We start from the raw sequence: 18137 nt of genomic DNA, 5'->3' as shown, positions 1-18137 counted from the left end.
ACTTCAGTTTTTATCTAATGGGAACGCAATTGAATACGAATTTAAATGCTCATAAACTTCCATACACAGCCTGACAAACACCTCAACTGCCAAACTCAGAAAGCATCTCTACTTTTGACTGAAGCGTCTGATTCTGTCAAGCAGCTCAACAGTCCAGTGGTCTGAAGACATTAACTGGTTAAACCTGGACAAGGTGTTTCACCGAGGAATGTCCAGGCCAATTTCTCAAATATTACCACCTGACCTTCCAGCAGGGACCAGTCCACAGCTCGGTCCTGCAAACCCTGCAGGTACCACCACCAATGGCCACCTGAATAATTCCATGGCCAATCTGAAAACCCTTCTTCAGCTGCCTATTAAAGGGGACCAGAGAGGGAAGGACTGCTGTGAGATGAAAGGTGTGACTCTTTAATTATTCACTTAATTCTGTTGTTTTTGTTGTTACAATAATCTGTCATACACAATATAATTTGTTTGATGTAGTTATATTACCAGAAGAGTTCAGCTGTTTAACTTTTGTTCCCTCAAGAGCTCTGTGCATCCAGGAAGCATCGTCAATTCTTCAGCTCAATGAGACTGGCTTTAAGTCAACTGAACGGATAAATTGTCGACAAATAATGTCAATTAACAAGTTCATTGCAAATGAACGAAATTAAGGGCCTCTCCCCTCTCTTAAAGGGATCTCAGAAGCTCCCATGGCTGCTATTAAAGGGATGCCATCCTAAAATGCATTGAGGTGTTGTCTTGATACGGATGTACACATTGCTATTCGCTCAATCGCGCCCTCATGTGGATAATACACGTTATGTCAGTTTAATGGAATCGGGAAGAGGAGGAATGTATACTTTGACAGCCCCTTTAGTCAATCTCCAGATCTGTCATATATTGTTCATTTGCTAAATATGAGTTTGTTAATCAGATGATGCTTCCACTGCAGTGCTTTGTTTGGGTGAAACTCCTACGTCCCATCAAAATCCTTTTCTTTTTCCAATGTATTATTGTTTTCTACTGCCATTTGAACATTCTTTTCATTTGTTATATAGTAAAACACAGCTTCCCCCCCTCCTCGGCTATTGCTATGCAGTGCATATTCCCCAGCTCCATCTTCAAAAGCCCCTGCACTGGAGATGACAGCTCAGCTCTCTGCTTCCCTCAGAAGCACTCATGCAGCACTCTCATTTGCCCCCTCCCTCATATCTCTCATCTCTACCATCTCTCCATCTGAGCGACGGGCAGAGAAAAATAGAGAAAGACTTCCATCTTGGCCCCTGGCATTTCATCCATGGAGATGGCATTGTGTGTTTCCGAACCCTCTGCAGCTGTGCAGCTGTGCAGCAGTGCAGCAGTTCAAGGGTCACACACTGCCATGAGATTTGTTTATTCATTAAGCCCACTGTGGGCCCTTATGCACGGGTGCCATGTTTATTTGTGGTCATTTTTAGGGATGCGTCAATATTAAAACCCTTTCTGTTGTAGCTGTTTGTTTTTTTTGGCAATTTAACTGATATTATTTAATGGCCAATAACTGATAAATGACATATTGTTTACTACTTAACTATGAATATGAAAAAACACTAAATACAGGGATTTTAAAGGCTTCCACAGCAATATAACAAATCGTTTAAAAAGGATCTTGAAATTCCCTAAAGATTCAATTTGACAGATCTATTAAATTTTAAAAGTTACTAATAAATTATATATATATATATATATATATATATATATATATATATATATATATATATATATATATATATATATATATATATACACACACACACAGTGTTTAGCATAATTGAGTACACCCAATTTTGAAAATAAATAATTTTATCCATTTCTCAGTGAATATAGTCAAAGTATTTTGGTGCATTTGAACAAAACAGCTTATTAAACGGATATGTTTGTTAAAATGATATTTTAGTCACCAAACATATAAAATACAGATTTTAAAACGAGGAAAAATCGAGAGAAGCAAAAAATTGAAAAATTTATGTAGGTTGTATATTTTCTTTTAAATATGCTAAATATTTTTCTAACATATAAATTTGGCTGTACTAGTTTTTAGACCGTTATCATAAGTTATTTTGTTAGATAAGCTCCATATTTGGCTTCAGTACTGACTAATCTAATGTTTATGCATATATAAAATATATCAAATTCATTCATTTTCTTTTTTGGCTTAGTCTCTTTATTAATCCGGGGTCGCCACAGTGGAATGAACCACCAACTAATCCAGCTTATGTTTTACGCAGCGAATGCCCTTTCAGCTGCAACCCATCTCTGGGAAACATCCATACACACTCATTCACACTCGTACACTACGGACAATTTAGCCTACCCAATTCACCTGTACCGCATGTCTTTGGAATGTGGGGGAAACCGGAGCACCTGGAGGAAACCCACGCGAACGCAGGGAGGACATGCAAACTCGAGCCAAGGCTCGAACCAGCGACCTTTTTGCTGTGAAGCGACAGCACTAGCTACTGCGCCGCCGCGTCGCCATATATCAAATTATTACATTACACTATTAAATTATTTCGTTTTACTAAATAATTAAAATAAATTATTTTATTAAATTAAGACTTTTAATGGGGTTCTAGGCGACGGCAAAGATAATTGAAATGTAAAAATAAGCATGCAATATTAACCAAAAGGTTTTTGTGAAATAAATCTATTAAAATACAATAAAATAAACAAATAAATAAACTGCATTTGGATTGGAGTTTTACCCTGGAAATTAACTAAAAATAAGTGTAATTAAATAAAGTACTACAATAACAAAATAAATAGTCTAATATTACAAAATTTATTAAACAGAAATACTAAAATGAAAAAGAAAAAAATATTAATATATGAAATTAATAAATACTATAATATGGTATAAAAATACAAAAATATCACTTAACCAATATAATAATTTATAATGTATGGAAGTTATAGATAACTGCTTTAGAATTTGCATTTTGTAACATCTTAGACATTTACATTTTTGGGGTGCAGTTTGCAGATTACATTACAATGACCAAGTACTGTCAAGTTGTGTTTACCACCGAGGGTATTTAACTCATAAATAAAAAATCTGACCGGAAAATTTTGATGGAACCAAAGATGGTTTAGTCAGAGTTTTGACACTTGCAATTAATTTGAACAAAATATCAGATTTCTGTTAATGTAAATTACAGTTTATGGACCCTTTTCACATTTCTGGGTTTCTCAGTATAGCGGTAGTCGTCATAGTCGGGTAAACTTGGAGCACAGTGAACAGGGGAGTACTAGAGGCAGCACGTCACTGGAAAATTTTGACGTAACAATATTTTTTTTTCTCTGCGATATAAATAAGATTTAACTAGATGACTTGAATATCTCTATTTGGAAAGTCTTTAATTTAGGTTAGTATTGGGATGGTTTTGTAGGAGAGTGAAATATAAATATATATTTTGTCATTTATTATGTGCATATAATAAACAAACAATTCATAATAAACAAAGCCATAATCTCAGTGGAACAAATATTAAAGTAATATAAACAGTGCTTTATGGTTTTCTGGGGAGAATATAAAAGTATTCTAGTACATAAATTGAATAATCAAATGAAAAATATCTTGCATAGTCCTCATCATACAAATTATTCAATACAATTATTTTTTATGCACTATTAAAATTGTCACATAGTTACAGGCCTTAAAACACCTGCAGATGATAAACTTTTAGTCTATTATAGTTCAATTCTACAGCGTCTTCAAAAATATCATGTGTTATATCTGTGGTTTCTGGTCAACTAACTTGAATGTCTTGCGACTATTGTGGATGCACACACTGCGATATGGATGCTCAAACCATATATTGTGCAGGCCTAGAGAGTACACATGGTGTCCACAAGGTCTTAAAGAAGTATTAAAAGTTGATAAATCAATGTAGAGCAATTTAAGGCCCTTAAAAAATATTTAAAGTTTTAATTGCTATTTTGCAAGATATTCAATTTTATATCATTTTTAATTATACAATGTTTAGTTGTATACTAAAGTTTGCCCGAATTAAATCTGCGAATATCAGGATGCTGTGTAGTTTATGAAATCAATTAAATCCTACTAGATTTGACATCGTGCTGCTTTGTTTACTGCAGTAACCAAGGCAACACCATTATTTCTGCAGTTCTGCAGTTATTATTTAGTAAATATACAGTAAGGTAAAATCTTGCCAGTGTTTGTAAGGTCTAAGTGGTTATAATGACTTAAAATGAATGGAAAAAGTCTTTAAAAAGGTATAAAAAGGTATCGAATTAATTAAATACTCTGGTACAACAAATACTTTTTTTTACAATCCTATTTGCTGAAATAATTAAAGAAAAACTAAACAATGGTGTTTTAAAGACTCAAAAAAAAAAAAATGAGATCGATAACGGCAGATAAAAGAAAACACGACTTAAATTTTACTGTCCTGCCCAAAAGACGCTGCATTAGAAACACCTCACACAAGCGCTTTAGTTTTACGTAATTCGATGCAAAGATGATATAATACATAAACAAATAGATATAAATGTTCATATGTATTAAAACAAATCTAAATATTAAAAACTTTCCAAGGATTTAAAATAGGGGTGTAAACCTACACTGTTCTCACAGTTCGGTTCGGTTACGATTATCATGCCATCGATTCGGTTCAATTCGATATCTCGGTGCACTACGGTGCATTGACTTTGCTTTCCACAAACAATTCGATATTTTACTTAGCAACACATTTCTTGTATTAAAATTTCTCATTTATGAATATATTTAAATTAAATGCTCTTTGTAATGCTATTTTGTCCTTTAATACAAGCAGTCGGATATATGTACTGTACCTTTAATTTGACCTGATCAAAGAAAACACTCTTTTTGAATGTATCAAACAAAACTCAAGGACATGCACAGAACAACATGAGCATTTAAATCAAATAAACGAATATAAATATTATCCCGCTTGTTTTTTAAGCATTGTTGAGCGAGTTTTTAAACACCTAATATTGATAGCACGCTCAACAGAAAAGGATGCAGTTGGCTCTGTTAAGCAAACAGTGACACGGACACTGATATTAAACAACCGCACTGATCAGCTAATCGATTACAGATGTGATGCGGTAGAGAAAACTCGCACTGCAGAAACGCTCGTGTCTGGATCCACAGGTAACTTATTGTTGTAAGAGCGAGAGAGAAGATAAAACGTCACCTCACGAACAAAGGGGCCACAGAGAGTGAGAGGGAGCTTGGTTCTTATGTACTTCCCTGTCAATGAAAGACTATCCAGCAAACTCACAAGCAGTGAGCCACAGTTTATCTGCTTTTTAATAATAGTTTTAAAGTAGTTGGAGTGTTTTAATTACTTGTGGTCTCCTCCCTCGCCATAATAAGCTGTCGCCATATAAAGCATATGTGATAAATGACGTCAGTATATATTAACCGTTTATGATTATAAATGAACCGACACCGAATTGTTTGAGTCTGCATCGCAGTGCATCTATGAATCAATTTATTTTGACACCCCTAATATTAATGATCACCATCAAGCGTATCAAAATGTCTTGTAAAAACAATCCTATTAATTCATTTCTATTAATATTAAAGCTTAGACGTTCACAGTGTGGATGTTTTTTTTTTAATAAATTGTTTGCTCGTTTACTCAAAAGATTTATTGCATTATTGTTCTTTCCTCTAGTCTCAGATAAAGACAAACCTTTAGACTCTGATGAGGATTCGCTGGGTGGAGGTGGTGGTGGAGGTGGAGGTATGAACGGTGGAAATGGTGTCCTGCGTTCCACCAACCAGTCCGCCTTCCTGGGCCCATTGCTATGGGAGCGCACCTTGCCATGCGACGGCGGCCTCTTCCAGCTACAATACATGGACTTGGAGGAGTTCTTGACGGAGAACGGGATGGGGTGCATGCCATCAGGGAACACCTGCAGTACGGCCGCACAGGTCCCATCTCAGAGCACACAGTCAGCCGTACCCAGCCAGAGCTCCCAATGTCCACCTTCATCCTCTCCGCCATGCTCTTCTTCAGCCTCCTCCATATCTTCCCTCTCCTCGTCGTCTTCATCTTCCTCTTTACTGGGTCTGGACGTGCCACAGGGCCCTGGACTGCTGGGAGGTCCAGAGTGTCTGCATGGTAAGAACGCTTGCGAGTTTTTCATAATAAAATAGATAGTTTGAGTAAAAATGTAATGCAAAGGGTTTTTTGGGGGGTTTCTTCTTTCTGTTGAGCTCAAAATAGGATATATTGACGATTGCTGGAAATTATTGACTTCCATCGTAGAAAACAAATATTATAAATGTCAGTGGCTACCAGTTTCCAACATTAGTCTATAGATCTTTTTGTTTAGAATGGGTGGACAGCAGAGTTGGGTGTAACGCATTCCTCAGGAGTGCATTACTGTATTTTAATTACATTATTGAGGAACACAGTAATGTAACGCATTACATTTTGAGTTTGTATAATTTGATTACAGTTACTAAAGTCAATGTAATTGCATTACTTACGTTACGAATATAGTTTTTAGAAGAAAAAAAATGCTTCTTTAAAATCACATTTTCCACTGCAACAGCAGTTAATAAGTATGTGCTTTTAAATTGCTGGAGAACGTGAGCTGAAAAGGCTGCTGACGAGAGTGGTTGCTTCTTCAAGTGGAAATAAACACAATACTTAATACTTTATACAAATATTGCTGTAAAATGCAGTCTATGTCCAGTCTCTAAAGAACTTTCGACTGCTTTTACCTCGACCAGAAACATGTTTAAGCACGTGAACAGAAAGCATTCTAGGACTATACTCGTCACTAAGGAGGACACTGGCGCCAAAAAACACCTACGGCCTAAACTCAGCCTAAACAGCCTAAATTGAATTTTTGTGCAGGATTGGAAGTGAAGATATCTTCTCAATGTGAAGAGAAGTGTAGCTGCTCATGAGGCTGTTCACAAATATTGTGTCTTTTGTGCATACAAATTCGTTACTGGGGATGCTCCGATCAGAATTTTTGGAGCTGATACAGAAATACTGATTCTGATGCTTCAAGTTTAATATAACTTTAACAGTGCATAAAGCACATTTTCCCTCTAAGTCTGGTATATATTTTTTATAATAATTATTTTTAAGGGGGTTTCACCTTTATTAATAGGACAGTGGAAATATAGAGACAGGAAAGTGTGGGGAGCAGAGATAGGGGAAGGATCAGCAAAGGACCTCGAGACGGGAATTGAACTCAGGTCGCTGCGAGCACCTCGGTGCTATGTGTCGACGCACTAACCACTAGGCTATTGGCACCGACCTAAGTACGATATTTAAGTGGAGCTTTTTCCTTTCCAAAAAGAATGAATGAAGAATGTTGCATATAATTCCTTAAACACGTCTCTTATAACCATTTAGTGTGGACAAGTCATGGTCAGAAACAGCTTTACAGAAAATAATAGATTAAACGGAAACCATTTGATAAGAAAAATGACTGACAATGCTATTTGGAAAAATTGCAATTGATGGAAAAATTATTCAACATGCCTCAATGAAGAAAAAGTTTGGAGTGCATTTTTGACGCATGACAAGTTAAAATGCATCTTCTTCTGCTTGTAAACCTGTAAACGAACACTTACGATTGTTTTATGCGATCGGCCAGATAAGCGAGTACCAGTTGAGTCTGTGCTTATCAGCCAATACCGATCTCCAGCTTATCGATCAGAGCATCCCTACTAATTACCTCAGACAAACAAAGATCACCAAAACACTGCAGTGCTTTTGCATACTATCGATTTCAGTGGTTACAGCTGTCCAGTTTTCTTCTTGTCTTCTTAAGTGTTAACAAAAAGACAAACAGGTTTGGAACAAGTGAATGATGAGAGAATTTTTAGTTTTGAACGAACTCTTTGGGCTCTATTCCTCTCCGCTGTCGCCACTGCCTCGCATGGTTCAGGATTGGTAGAGCTACGCATCGATGAATTTGCTCTTCAGTGTTTGAACTCTCAGTAATGATTAAATCACACTGAACTGAGCTAAACTGAACTGAACTGAACTTAAACACTAAAACCTGAACCACACTGTTCCAGTTACTGAACCACACTGTTCCAGTTACTATGACCATTTATGTGAAGCTGCTTTGACACAATCTACATTGTAAAAGCGCTATACAAATAAAGCTGAATTGAATTGAATTGAATATTTTGACTGTCCATGCGCAGAGCGCAAAACGCAGGGCGCAAACGCTTTCAGGGCATGTCAGAACGCATTTTTGCTAATTTAAGGGCAGGAAAATCCGCTTTGCGCCATGGTTGAGTCTAAAAGGGTTGAGTTTATTTTCTTAATGAGTTATAGTTGTGTTTTGAGAATAAACCAATTAGAGTCTCATCTCCCATTCCCTTTAAGAGCCAGCTGCGTCGCGCCATAAGCGCATTTTGACGTAAAGTAAGTTCACTTTCGCTTTTGCTCTCGTGGATAGGGAAACCTTTACGCACAGACATCAATTAGCCAATAAATAATTAATTTTGTTTGTTAAGCGCAAAGATTTGTTTCAAAACTATTTCTAAATTCAGTTCTAATTTCCAGCAAACGAATAAATGAACAATAATAACCAAGTGTGGTCAAAATACTGAGTTATTTCCAAATACACCTGCCATGCCCGATATGGTCTAAAATTTGACAGGTGGACAAATCTAAGCTTGTTTTTAATAAAACAAATATAAATATGGATATAATAAATAATACTTCTAATAATAAAAACATTATACAAAAGCGAATTGAATGAACTGAAAAAGCCTCCCGAGATGAAGAAAGTAAGGCAGTGGTTTTTAAATCTTCATGTAGGCTAGAAATTAATATGTTTTGTAATATTTTAATCATTTATATTTATATCCTGTATATATCCTTATTATATATATATATATATATATATATATATATATATATATATATATATATATATATATATATATATATATATATATATAATAAAACACGCCTGCTTTTTTAGACCAGAACGCCTATAGGCGCACATTTGAGCGCAAATGCATTTGCTATTTAAACAGTGTGGCGCAACACCTCAAAATGACCCTTGCGCCGAGCTAAAACTACCAAAAGACTATTGCGACGCGCCTTGCGCCACATTGCGCCAGGTGTATGATAGGGCCCTTTAAGTCTTTTGAATATGTCAGACTGCTTTGATCAACCCATTGTAATGTTTTTCAGTGAATACTGAAAGAGCTGTTTGTTTAGTGTTTTTATAGGTATATTGTGTTTTAAAAGCAACTTCAAAGTAATTAGTAATCTGATTACTTTTTACATTAAGTAATTAGTTATGTAATCAGATTACAGTTTTCCAATAGTAATCAGTAATTTGTATCTATTGCTTTTTCAAAGTAACTTACCCAACACTGGTGGATGGTGGGTAAACGATTACAACATTTTCAGAAATATCCCTTTAATATGTCAAATACAGTTTAGTATGCTAAAATTAATTTCATAAACTGTTTAAAATTGTTTGGTGGACGACTTTTTTTAATAATGTAAGATATAATATTTTGTCTTCTTCGCGTTCACATTTTTGTGTGTGCGCTGGCGTGAACATGAGCAGGGCAGTCTCATGCAGACTGCAGTGATGCATGACTGGATGTCTAAAACTGTTGGCCTGTGATGCCCAGGGCAATGCAGGCTTTGAAGCTTTAAGGGCACAGCTGTGTGAGTGTGTGCGAGTGTACTAGTGCGTGTAGAGTAGGAACGTTTCTTTACAGCATAATCATCAGAGCATAATAATAACCTCATGTAATATGTGGGGAATCACCACATTTAGCTTTACCAGGAAAAGAAATCCTACCTAGCTAGAAATGTAGCGGCATTAATGATTGCACATTGTGGCATCGCCATTGGTGCTAGTACAAATGCTTCTACTGTGACTCTATTTTTAAGACAGTGTTAAATTGGGATTAATATAAATATTAGTTTGCAGAATTCAGCACTGTATTATGACACAGATGCATTAGAGGAATTTTGTAAATGCTGCACAGAAGGAGAGAGGAGATGGAAGGTGCATTTCTATTGCATGTTTTCAAATATCTCTCTTTTTCACTCCCCCTCCCTCTTGTTCCCTCACACGTTGAGGCCATGTGCAGTCGACTTGTCACATGCTGATGCAGAGAGCAATGGAGAGAGAGACTGAGCGGAAAGAACAGACAGGGGAAGAGAAGGAGGGGCGAGCGGAATAGAAAGAGAAAGCTAAAATGATAAATCTACATTTTATGAGACATTTAGGTCTGAGCCCGGTCTTTTTATTACGGTAAAATAGTTGTGTTTGGACATCTGAATCTGATCAGGTTGTGTGTGCTCTATACATAATAAGGGATAGTTACAATTAAGGATTAGTTCAGTTAAAAATGAACATTTACTCGCTATTTACTCTCCCTTAAGTGGTTCCAAACATTTGAGGTTCTTTCTCCCGTTGAACATAAAAGAAGACACTTTAAGGGAAAGTGGAAACCCTCAACCATTGACTTCCATAATAGGTAAATCAAACAGAATTTGATGGTTATAGGTTTTCAGCATTCTTCAAACTTTATTTTTTTGTGTTTAACAGACTCATAATAGTTGGAAACATGAAAAGGGGTCAGTTTCATTTTTTGTGTGAACTTTCCCAGCGAGAGGGGTCTGGATGCAGACCTGGTGCAGTGCAATCTGGGCTGCACCCAATGCTTTTTGATGGGCTCCCCTAACCCCACCCATCACAGTGATATCACTAGCTTCATTTGAGTGCATTGTGTCTGAAATTGCATCACTGAGTGATGCAATCTCAGCTTGCATCATAAAGGCTGCATCCAGATACTGTTGATCCCAGCAGGCAGAGGACATCAACATAACATCAGTTTGACTTTGTACCCTAATGACATAGGTATGTTGCATTTTTGTTTGTGAATGAAAATCCGAGTTCAAAATTCAGAACTCGATGTCAGGCCAACATTAATGTCTAACATCCAACCTAAAATCAAACAAATATCAACATCTAATGATGTAACAGCCTGGCGTTGTGTGGAAGTTACCCCTATGATGTTTATCAGACGTTGGATTTTGGTTGCCATACCTTACGAATAAATGTCAGTATTCTAAGTCAATATAACGTTGGTTTAGGTTGTTGGCTCGACGTTAGATTTTGGTCACTTTCAAACACAAGCTAAAATCCACCAAATATCAATGTCTTCTTCTTTGATATTTAACGGCGTTTGGCATCCAACTTCAATAGTGCATTACCGCCCTCTTCTGTACTGGAGTGTGGACCGGATTTAGACAGAGATAACTACTGTTCCCTATTACTTTATACTCCCCTCATCACCCATTTCCTTTTTTAAATAATTAATTCATTAATTTTATTAATAATATGTGTATTTATATACATACACACATACATGCACATATACAAATATGAGCAATTCCATGCAATATTCAAGTTTTTTGTGTAAGCAAGTATTTTACAGTGCTTTAAAAATGCTAAAAATGTCTGTTAATGTTTTCAAACAGTTATATTTGATTTACCAAAATCACACTAGTGGCAATTTCACATCTGTAACATCCATAACGCAGAGATGTCACATCCATAACAGTGCTGTTTCCTCATAAATAAAAAAGTCAAATAAAGTAAAATCAATTGTTTTTGTTCTATAGAGAGCCGACTCTTATCCTTTTGATTAGCGATATTTTTTTTGGGTTGTGCAGTTTAACTAACAGAATTTATACAGTGTTTGTTGTGTACTGTAAACTCGATAACTTTTTTCGTCACATCCATAACACGTTTATTTTCCGCATTTAAAGTATAAAAATGTTATCAGTTTGATATTTTTCTGATCCCATAACTCTGTGGTTAGTAGTTTTGGAAAATATAAATAGATGTTTCAATATAACGTCAACATAGACTTTCTCTGTAAATTCATGTTTTGAGATTTTACTGCAAATGTCACATCCATAACGCTGGAATTGCTCATATACATGGATATGCATGCATCCATACACACACATCCATATACTTTTCATACCATAACTTTACATATTTCACTCTATATCCTATTTACCAATCTAGTGAGCTTTAAGAAATAAAATAAATGTGTTTTAATGTCTCTTGATGTTTATCCAAGTATATCCTTTAGAGAGCACCCTTGATTTTTCTTTTAATTTGATCCTTTCATTCTCATATTTTTTTAAACCCAAGCACCACATTATCCACAGTTTATGTTATTACAAAATTCACACCTATATATATGTGTTTACCCATTGCTTGCAAGTACTTGTTTAATCTACAGTGTCCAATCCTTATCCAAGTTATGATCATTTCTTCTTTTGGATTTCTTCCAGTAGCCCTCCTAACTCCAACCTTCTGTTGGATGCTATATAAATGTCTTCCTTTCTTCTCTTCATCCAAACTTTTCTGCCTTTTTTCCCAAAATTTTTAGCCAAATCATCGTTTTCAAATATCAACGTCGTTATTGGATGTCAAAATAACGTTGTCCTTAGACACTGGCTAGACATTCAACATCACAGACTTTATCTAACGTAATATTAATGTCTTATGACGTGTGCCTGCTGGGATCCCTTTAACTTATGCATAGATAGATAGATAGATAGATAGATAGATAGATAGATAGATAGATAGATAGATAGATAGATAGATAGATAGATAGATAGATAGATAGATAGATAGATAGATAGATAGATAGATAGATAGATAGATAGATAGATAGATAGATAGATAGATAGATAGATAGACAGACAGATAGAGAAAGAATTAAAATAGAAAAGGTTGGAACAGAATTTGGGTAAGTTTGCTAATGGACAGGAGGATGAATGGATCGACAGATAGAAGTTTTTTTTAACTTTTCAACTATAACATTTTTTTAAATGAAGCTCAAACTAAAATAGACACTGGCTAGGTAGGTAGGTAGGTAGGTAGGTAGGTAGGTAGGTAGGTAGGTAGGTAGGTAGGTAGATAGATAGATAGATAGATAGATAGATAGATAGATAGATAGATAGATAGATAGATAGATAGATAGATAGATAGATAGATAGATAGATAGATAGATAGATAGATAGATAGATAGATAGATAGATAGATAGATAGATAGATAGATAGATAGATAGATAGATAGATAGACAGACAGACAGACAGACAGACAGATAGAGAAAGAATTAAAATAGAAAAGGTTGGAACAGAATTTGGGTAAGTTTGCTAATGGACAGGAGGATGGATGGATCGACAGATAGAAGTTTTTTTTAACTTTTCAACTATAACATTTTTTTAAATGAAGCTCAAACTAAAATAGACACTGGCTAGACATTGAATTTTGGTCACCCAAGATCACAACCTAAATCTAACCTAATATCAATGTCTTGACGTGTGACGGCTGGGATCCCTTTAACTTTAAGTAGATAGATAGATAGATAGATAGATAGATAGATAGATAGATAGATAGATAGATAGATAGATAGATAGATAGATAGATAGATAGATAGATAGATAGATAGATAGATAGATAGATAGATAGATAGATAGATAGACAGATAGATAGACAGATAGATAGACAGATAGAGAAAGAATTAAAATAGAAAAGGTTGGAACAGAATTTGGGTAAGTTTGCGAATGGACAGGAGGATGGATGGATTGACAGATAGAAATTTTTTTAACTTTTCAACGATAACATTTTTTTAAATGAAGCTCAAACTAAAATAGACACTGGCTAGACATTGAATTTTGGTCACCCAACATCACAACCTAAATCTAACCTAATATCAATGTCTTGACATGTGACGTGTGCCTGCTTGGATCCCTTTAACTTTAAGTAGATAGGTAGATAGGTAGGTAGGTAGGTAGGTAGGTAGGTAGGTAGGTAGGTAGGTAGGTAGGTAGATAGATAGATAGATAGATAGATAGATCCCTGTCGTATGGGGGTATGTGATTGTGATTGTGTGTGTGAGTGTGTATGTTTGCTTTACAGTATGTAAATTGTGCTCACAGCTGCATCTCTTGTTTTTGTCTCCTCCCGCATAGAAAGGAAGAGGCCCAAAGGACAGCTGGTCTTGTCCAGGCCCATGGGAAAAAAATGCACTGTTTTCCCTTGCTAGATTTTAGACAGACGAGGATTAGTACAGGAACTGGACAATGCGTTGGTTCGTTGGGAGGGGTGCGCGCTTTACGTAACAGTCTTCCTATATCACTTGGGTTTGTTCTTTTGTGTGTTGTCTTAATGAATGAAAAACAAATCTTTGGCAGGCCTCCTAAGTGCTCAGGCTTAGAAGCTCATTATTAAATTACAAAGAATTTGATTATGTTTACATGAGCAAATTGGGCTTTCAAGAGCTGTTCTAACTCCGAAGCCGGATTGTTTTGTTGTCGAAATAAAACCGAATTATCGTATTTCAACATTTACAGCCCATGTGTAAAGGTGCACACAACAGTAGACCTTAGACGCAGACAATTGCCTGTTAATTATGTGTGTGGATCCTAAATGCATTATATCTGTGTAAGAAATTACAGAGGTATGATTCAAAGCAGGCACTCAGAGCCGCTAAAGCAGAAACTGCCATTGCGGCTAATGTATCATAATTAGCGTCAAGTGCTCGCCTTCCAATCACAGCGTTAACAGCTCCCCTCAAAGCATATTTCAAACCAGAATAAAGGAAAAATACATGGAAAGCCGGCCATGAAAAGTGGAAAGCGAGGCAGAATGAATTTAAAAGCTCACGACTATGAACAAAAAGCGAGCGTTTTCAGGGTCAGTTTTAAGACTGTTCTCTGGGAGTTTATAACATGAATTGAAACTGCAGGTTGCCTTGTCGACCTTGCCTGCCAGCTGCTGAAATTGGCAAACATCCACATTGGCTTTTGGCGCACCCTGGTGGTCAAAACATGCCACTGCAGCTTGTCAGGGAATACACACACACACACACACACACACACACCTATTGTTCATAATCCTCTTTGCTTTTAGCTCAGACGCGTGGTGTTTTCATCTGTCTGGTAACATGTGGCTTGCGACATTGTTTTTATTCCTGACGCTTTCTCTTTTTCTTAACAGGGGCGCAAACTGTACCACCTGACCCTTCTCAGAGCCCCTCATGCCCTCCTCCGCCGGTGGTGCCACCTACCAATGCGGCTGATGTGATGGTGAACTTTGACCCCGACCCTGCTGACCTCGCCCTGTCCAGTGTGCCAGGTCAGGAGGCGTTCGACCCGCGCCGACATCGCTTCTCAGAGGAAGAGCTGAAGCCGCAGCCGATGATCAAGAAGGCCCGCAAGATGCTGGTGCCAGATGAACAGAAGGTACTATTCTGCTTTTCTGTTCAGAGCTCGTTTTTCAAAATTTAAAAATAGACTTGACAGATACATCGTGTGACTGACATAAATGCGCCAATGAAATCTAATCATGTAAATAATCTCCAAAATGCGTTATAAGATACAAAATGGCAACCGTATTTAATTAAAATGAACTAAAAACAAACTAATGTTAATAAAAAAACATTTAAAAATATATATATAAATAAAAACCTTAACGTAAATATTAAAATATGGATACAGACTATTAATAAAAACAGCAATAATATCTGATTTGTACTTAGTTTAAATATGCTGTTATTATTACAATATGTTATGATGAAGGATGCAATAATATAAAAAAATTATTTTGTAAAAAATCATATAAAGCCAGTAATTCTAAAAAAAAAAAAAAAAAAAAAAATATATATATATATATATATATATATATATATATATATATATATATATATATATGTGTGTGTGTGTGTGTGTGTGTGTGTGTGTGTGTGTGTGTGTATATATATATATATATATATTTAATTTATATTTAATTTAATGTTAAGTCACAAATGTATGTAACAAATAAATATGAGCTATGTTAAAATGCTGTACTATTCAGTCAATTATAATAATTATTTTTAAAGTAAAACATGAAAAGTACAAAAATTTACTTAACTAAAGTTGTACATTTAAAAACATACTTGTTACTGAAATAAATTCAATTTTGAATTTTAAAACAATATGTTTTAGTTTTTTTTAATATACACTCACTGGTCACTTTATTAGGTACACCTTACTAGCACCGGGTTGGACCTTCTTTTGCCTTGAGAACTGCCTTCTCAATAGATATAATCAACAAGGTATTGGAAATATTCTTTTGGTCCAAATTGACATGATAGCATCACGCAGTTGCTGCAGATTTGTTGGCTGCACATCCATGATGCAAATCTCCCGTTCTACCACATCCCAAAGGTGCTCTATTGGATTGAGCTCTGGTGACTGTGGAGGCCATTTGAGTACATTGAACACATTGTCATGTTCAAGAAACCAGTCTGAGATGATTCACGCTTTATGACATGGCGTGTAATCCTGCTGGAGGTAGCCAATCAGAAGATGGGTACACTGTGGTCATAAAAGGATGGACATGGTCAGCAACAATACTCAGGTAGGCTGTGATGTTTACAAGATGCTCAATTGGTACTAATGGGCCCAAAGTGTGCCAAGAAAATGTCCCACACACCATTACAACACCAGCCTGAACCGTTAATATAAGGTAGGATACATGGACGCTTTCATGTTGTTGACCCCAAATTCTGACCCCACCGTCCGAATGTCGCAGCAGAAATCGAGCCTCATCATACCAGGCAAAGTTTTTCTAATCTTCTATTGTCCAATTTTGGTGAGCCTGTGCAAATTGTAGCCTCAGTTTGCTGTGAAATTTGCATTAAGGAGCAGTTAAACAGGTGTACCTGGGTGTAGGTGTACCTAATAAAGTGGCCAGTGAGTGTATATTTAGTTTAGCCAGATGTGAAGAAAGTATATGCACAACAGTTTGATAGACATAAAAATAACGAAACTTACATTTAAAAAATAAAAACGAAAAACTTTTTCTAACTATTAAACTCAGAAACTTCTGACGCAGTGACGCAGTAGGTAGTGCTGTCGCCTCACAGCAAGAAGGTCACTGGTTCGAGCCTCGGCTGGGTCAGTTGGCATTTCTGTGTGGAGTTTGCATGTTCTCCCTGCGTTTGCGAGGGTTTCCTCCAGGTGCTCTGGTTTCCCCCCACAGTCCAAAGACATGCAGTACAGGTGAATTGGGAAGGCTAAAATTGTCCGTAGTGTATGGATGTTTCCCAAAGATTGGTTGCAGCTGGAAGGGCATCCGCTGCGTAAAAACATGTGCTGGATAAGTTGGCGGTTCATTCCGCTATGGCAACCCCAGATTAATAAAGGGACAAAGCTGAAAAAAAATGAATGAATGAAACTTAAAAACTACAAAATCTACTTCAGATTGCAAAAATGATGATAAATGATGCACATATAATACAATTTCTCACTGATAATTGTCTCACACACAATAATATTACAAAACAACACAAATTTTCTCTTTTTTCAGGATGACAAGTACTGGTGTCGGCGCTTGAAAAACAACGAAGCAGCGAAGCGTTCTCGTGACGCTCGACGGCTGAAGGAGAACCAGATTTCAGTGCGAGCAGCATTCCTGGAGCGGGAGAACGCCGCGCTACGACAAGAAGTCGCCGATATGCGGAAAGAGCTAGGCCGCTGTCGCAACATCATCAACAAATACGAGAGTCGCCATGGAGACTTATGAAAAGGAGAAACAAAGAACGCAAGCAAACGAAAGACAATTACTGATTTTCAAATGGCGTTTCAAGGGCTGTTCAACTCATCCTGGAATAGCGTTTTCTCGGTGCGTTTGCTTCAAGTAAGCACTACGACACTCTGCGCACACACTTTTTCTTTCGTACGTGCAGCGGGCGTTTGCTGTGTGGTGCTTGGTTGAAACAAATACTTGAAAATGGTGGTTCAAAGTTGAACAGCCCCAGCGTGAGGGATGTGCACAAGGTCTACACGTAAGCACAAGCGTATTTCACAAGCGCCGCTTCTTCTCCTACGATGCCACCCCTAACCTTGACTGTGCAATCCAATCTCTCATAATGCTCACGGATCATAAAGGCAGATCATTTATAATGTCAGGTAGCCCTTGTGAACATCCTCTTTCTATATATATACGGGATGATTTTTCTCAGAGAGAGAATTATAAAGGAGGTGGTAGAAATGTAATTTTTTTCTATGACAAAAAAACACATTGTATA

At 36.5% G+C, this 18137-nt stretch overlaps 1 protein-coding gene across 1 annotated transcript; it reads left to right on the top strand.

Moving 5' to 3' along the window:
• The first annotated feature begins 208 nt into the window (after positions 1-208).
• Positions 209-17632, top strand: dbpa (D site albumin promoter binding protein a). The gene is given in 4 exon segments (NM_001197060.1): positions 209-398; positions 5691-6140; positions 15062-15306; positions 17417-17632. Coding segments are annotated over 4 exon segments (1101 nt in total).
• Positions 17633-18137: the final 505 nt, after the last annotated feature.

Source organism: Danio rerio, chromosome 19 (genome assembly GCF_049306965.1).
Source record: "Danio rerio strain Tuebingen ecotype United States chromosome 19, GRCz12tu, whole genome shotgun sequence".
NCBI classification, from domain to species: domain Eukaryota; kingdom Metazoa; phylum Chordata; class Actinopteri; order Cypriniformes; family Danionidae; genus Danio; species Danio rerio.
This window is presented reverse-complemented; position numbering and strand designations above follow the sequence as displayed.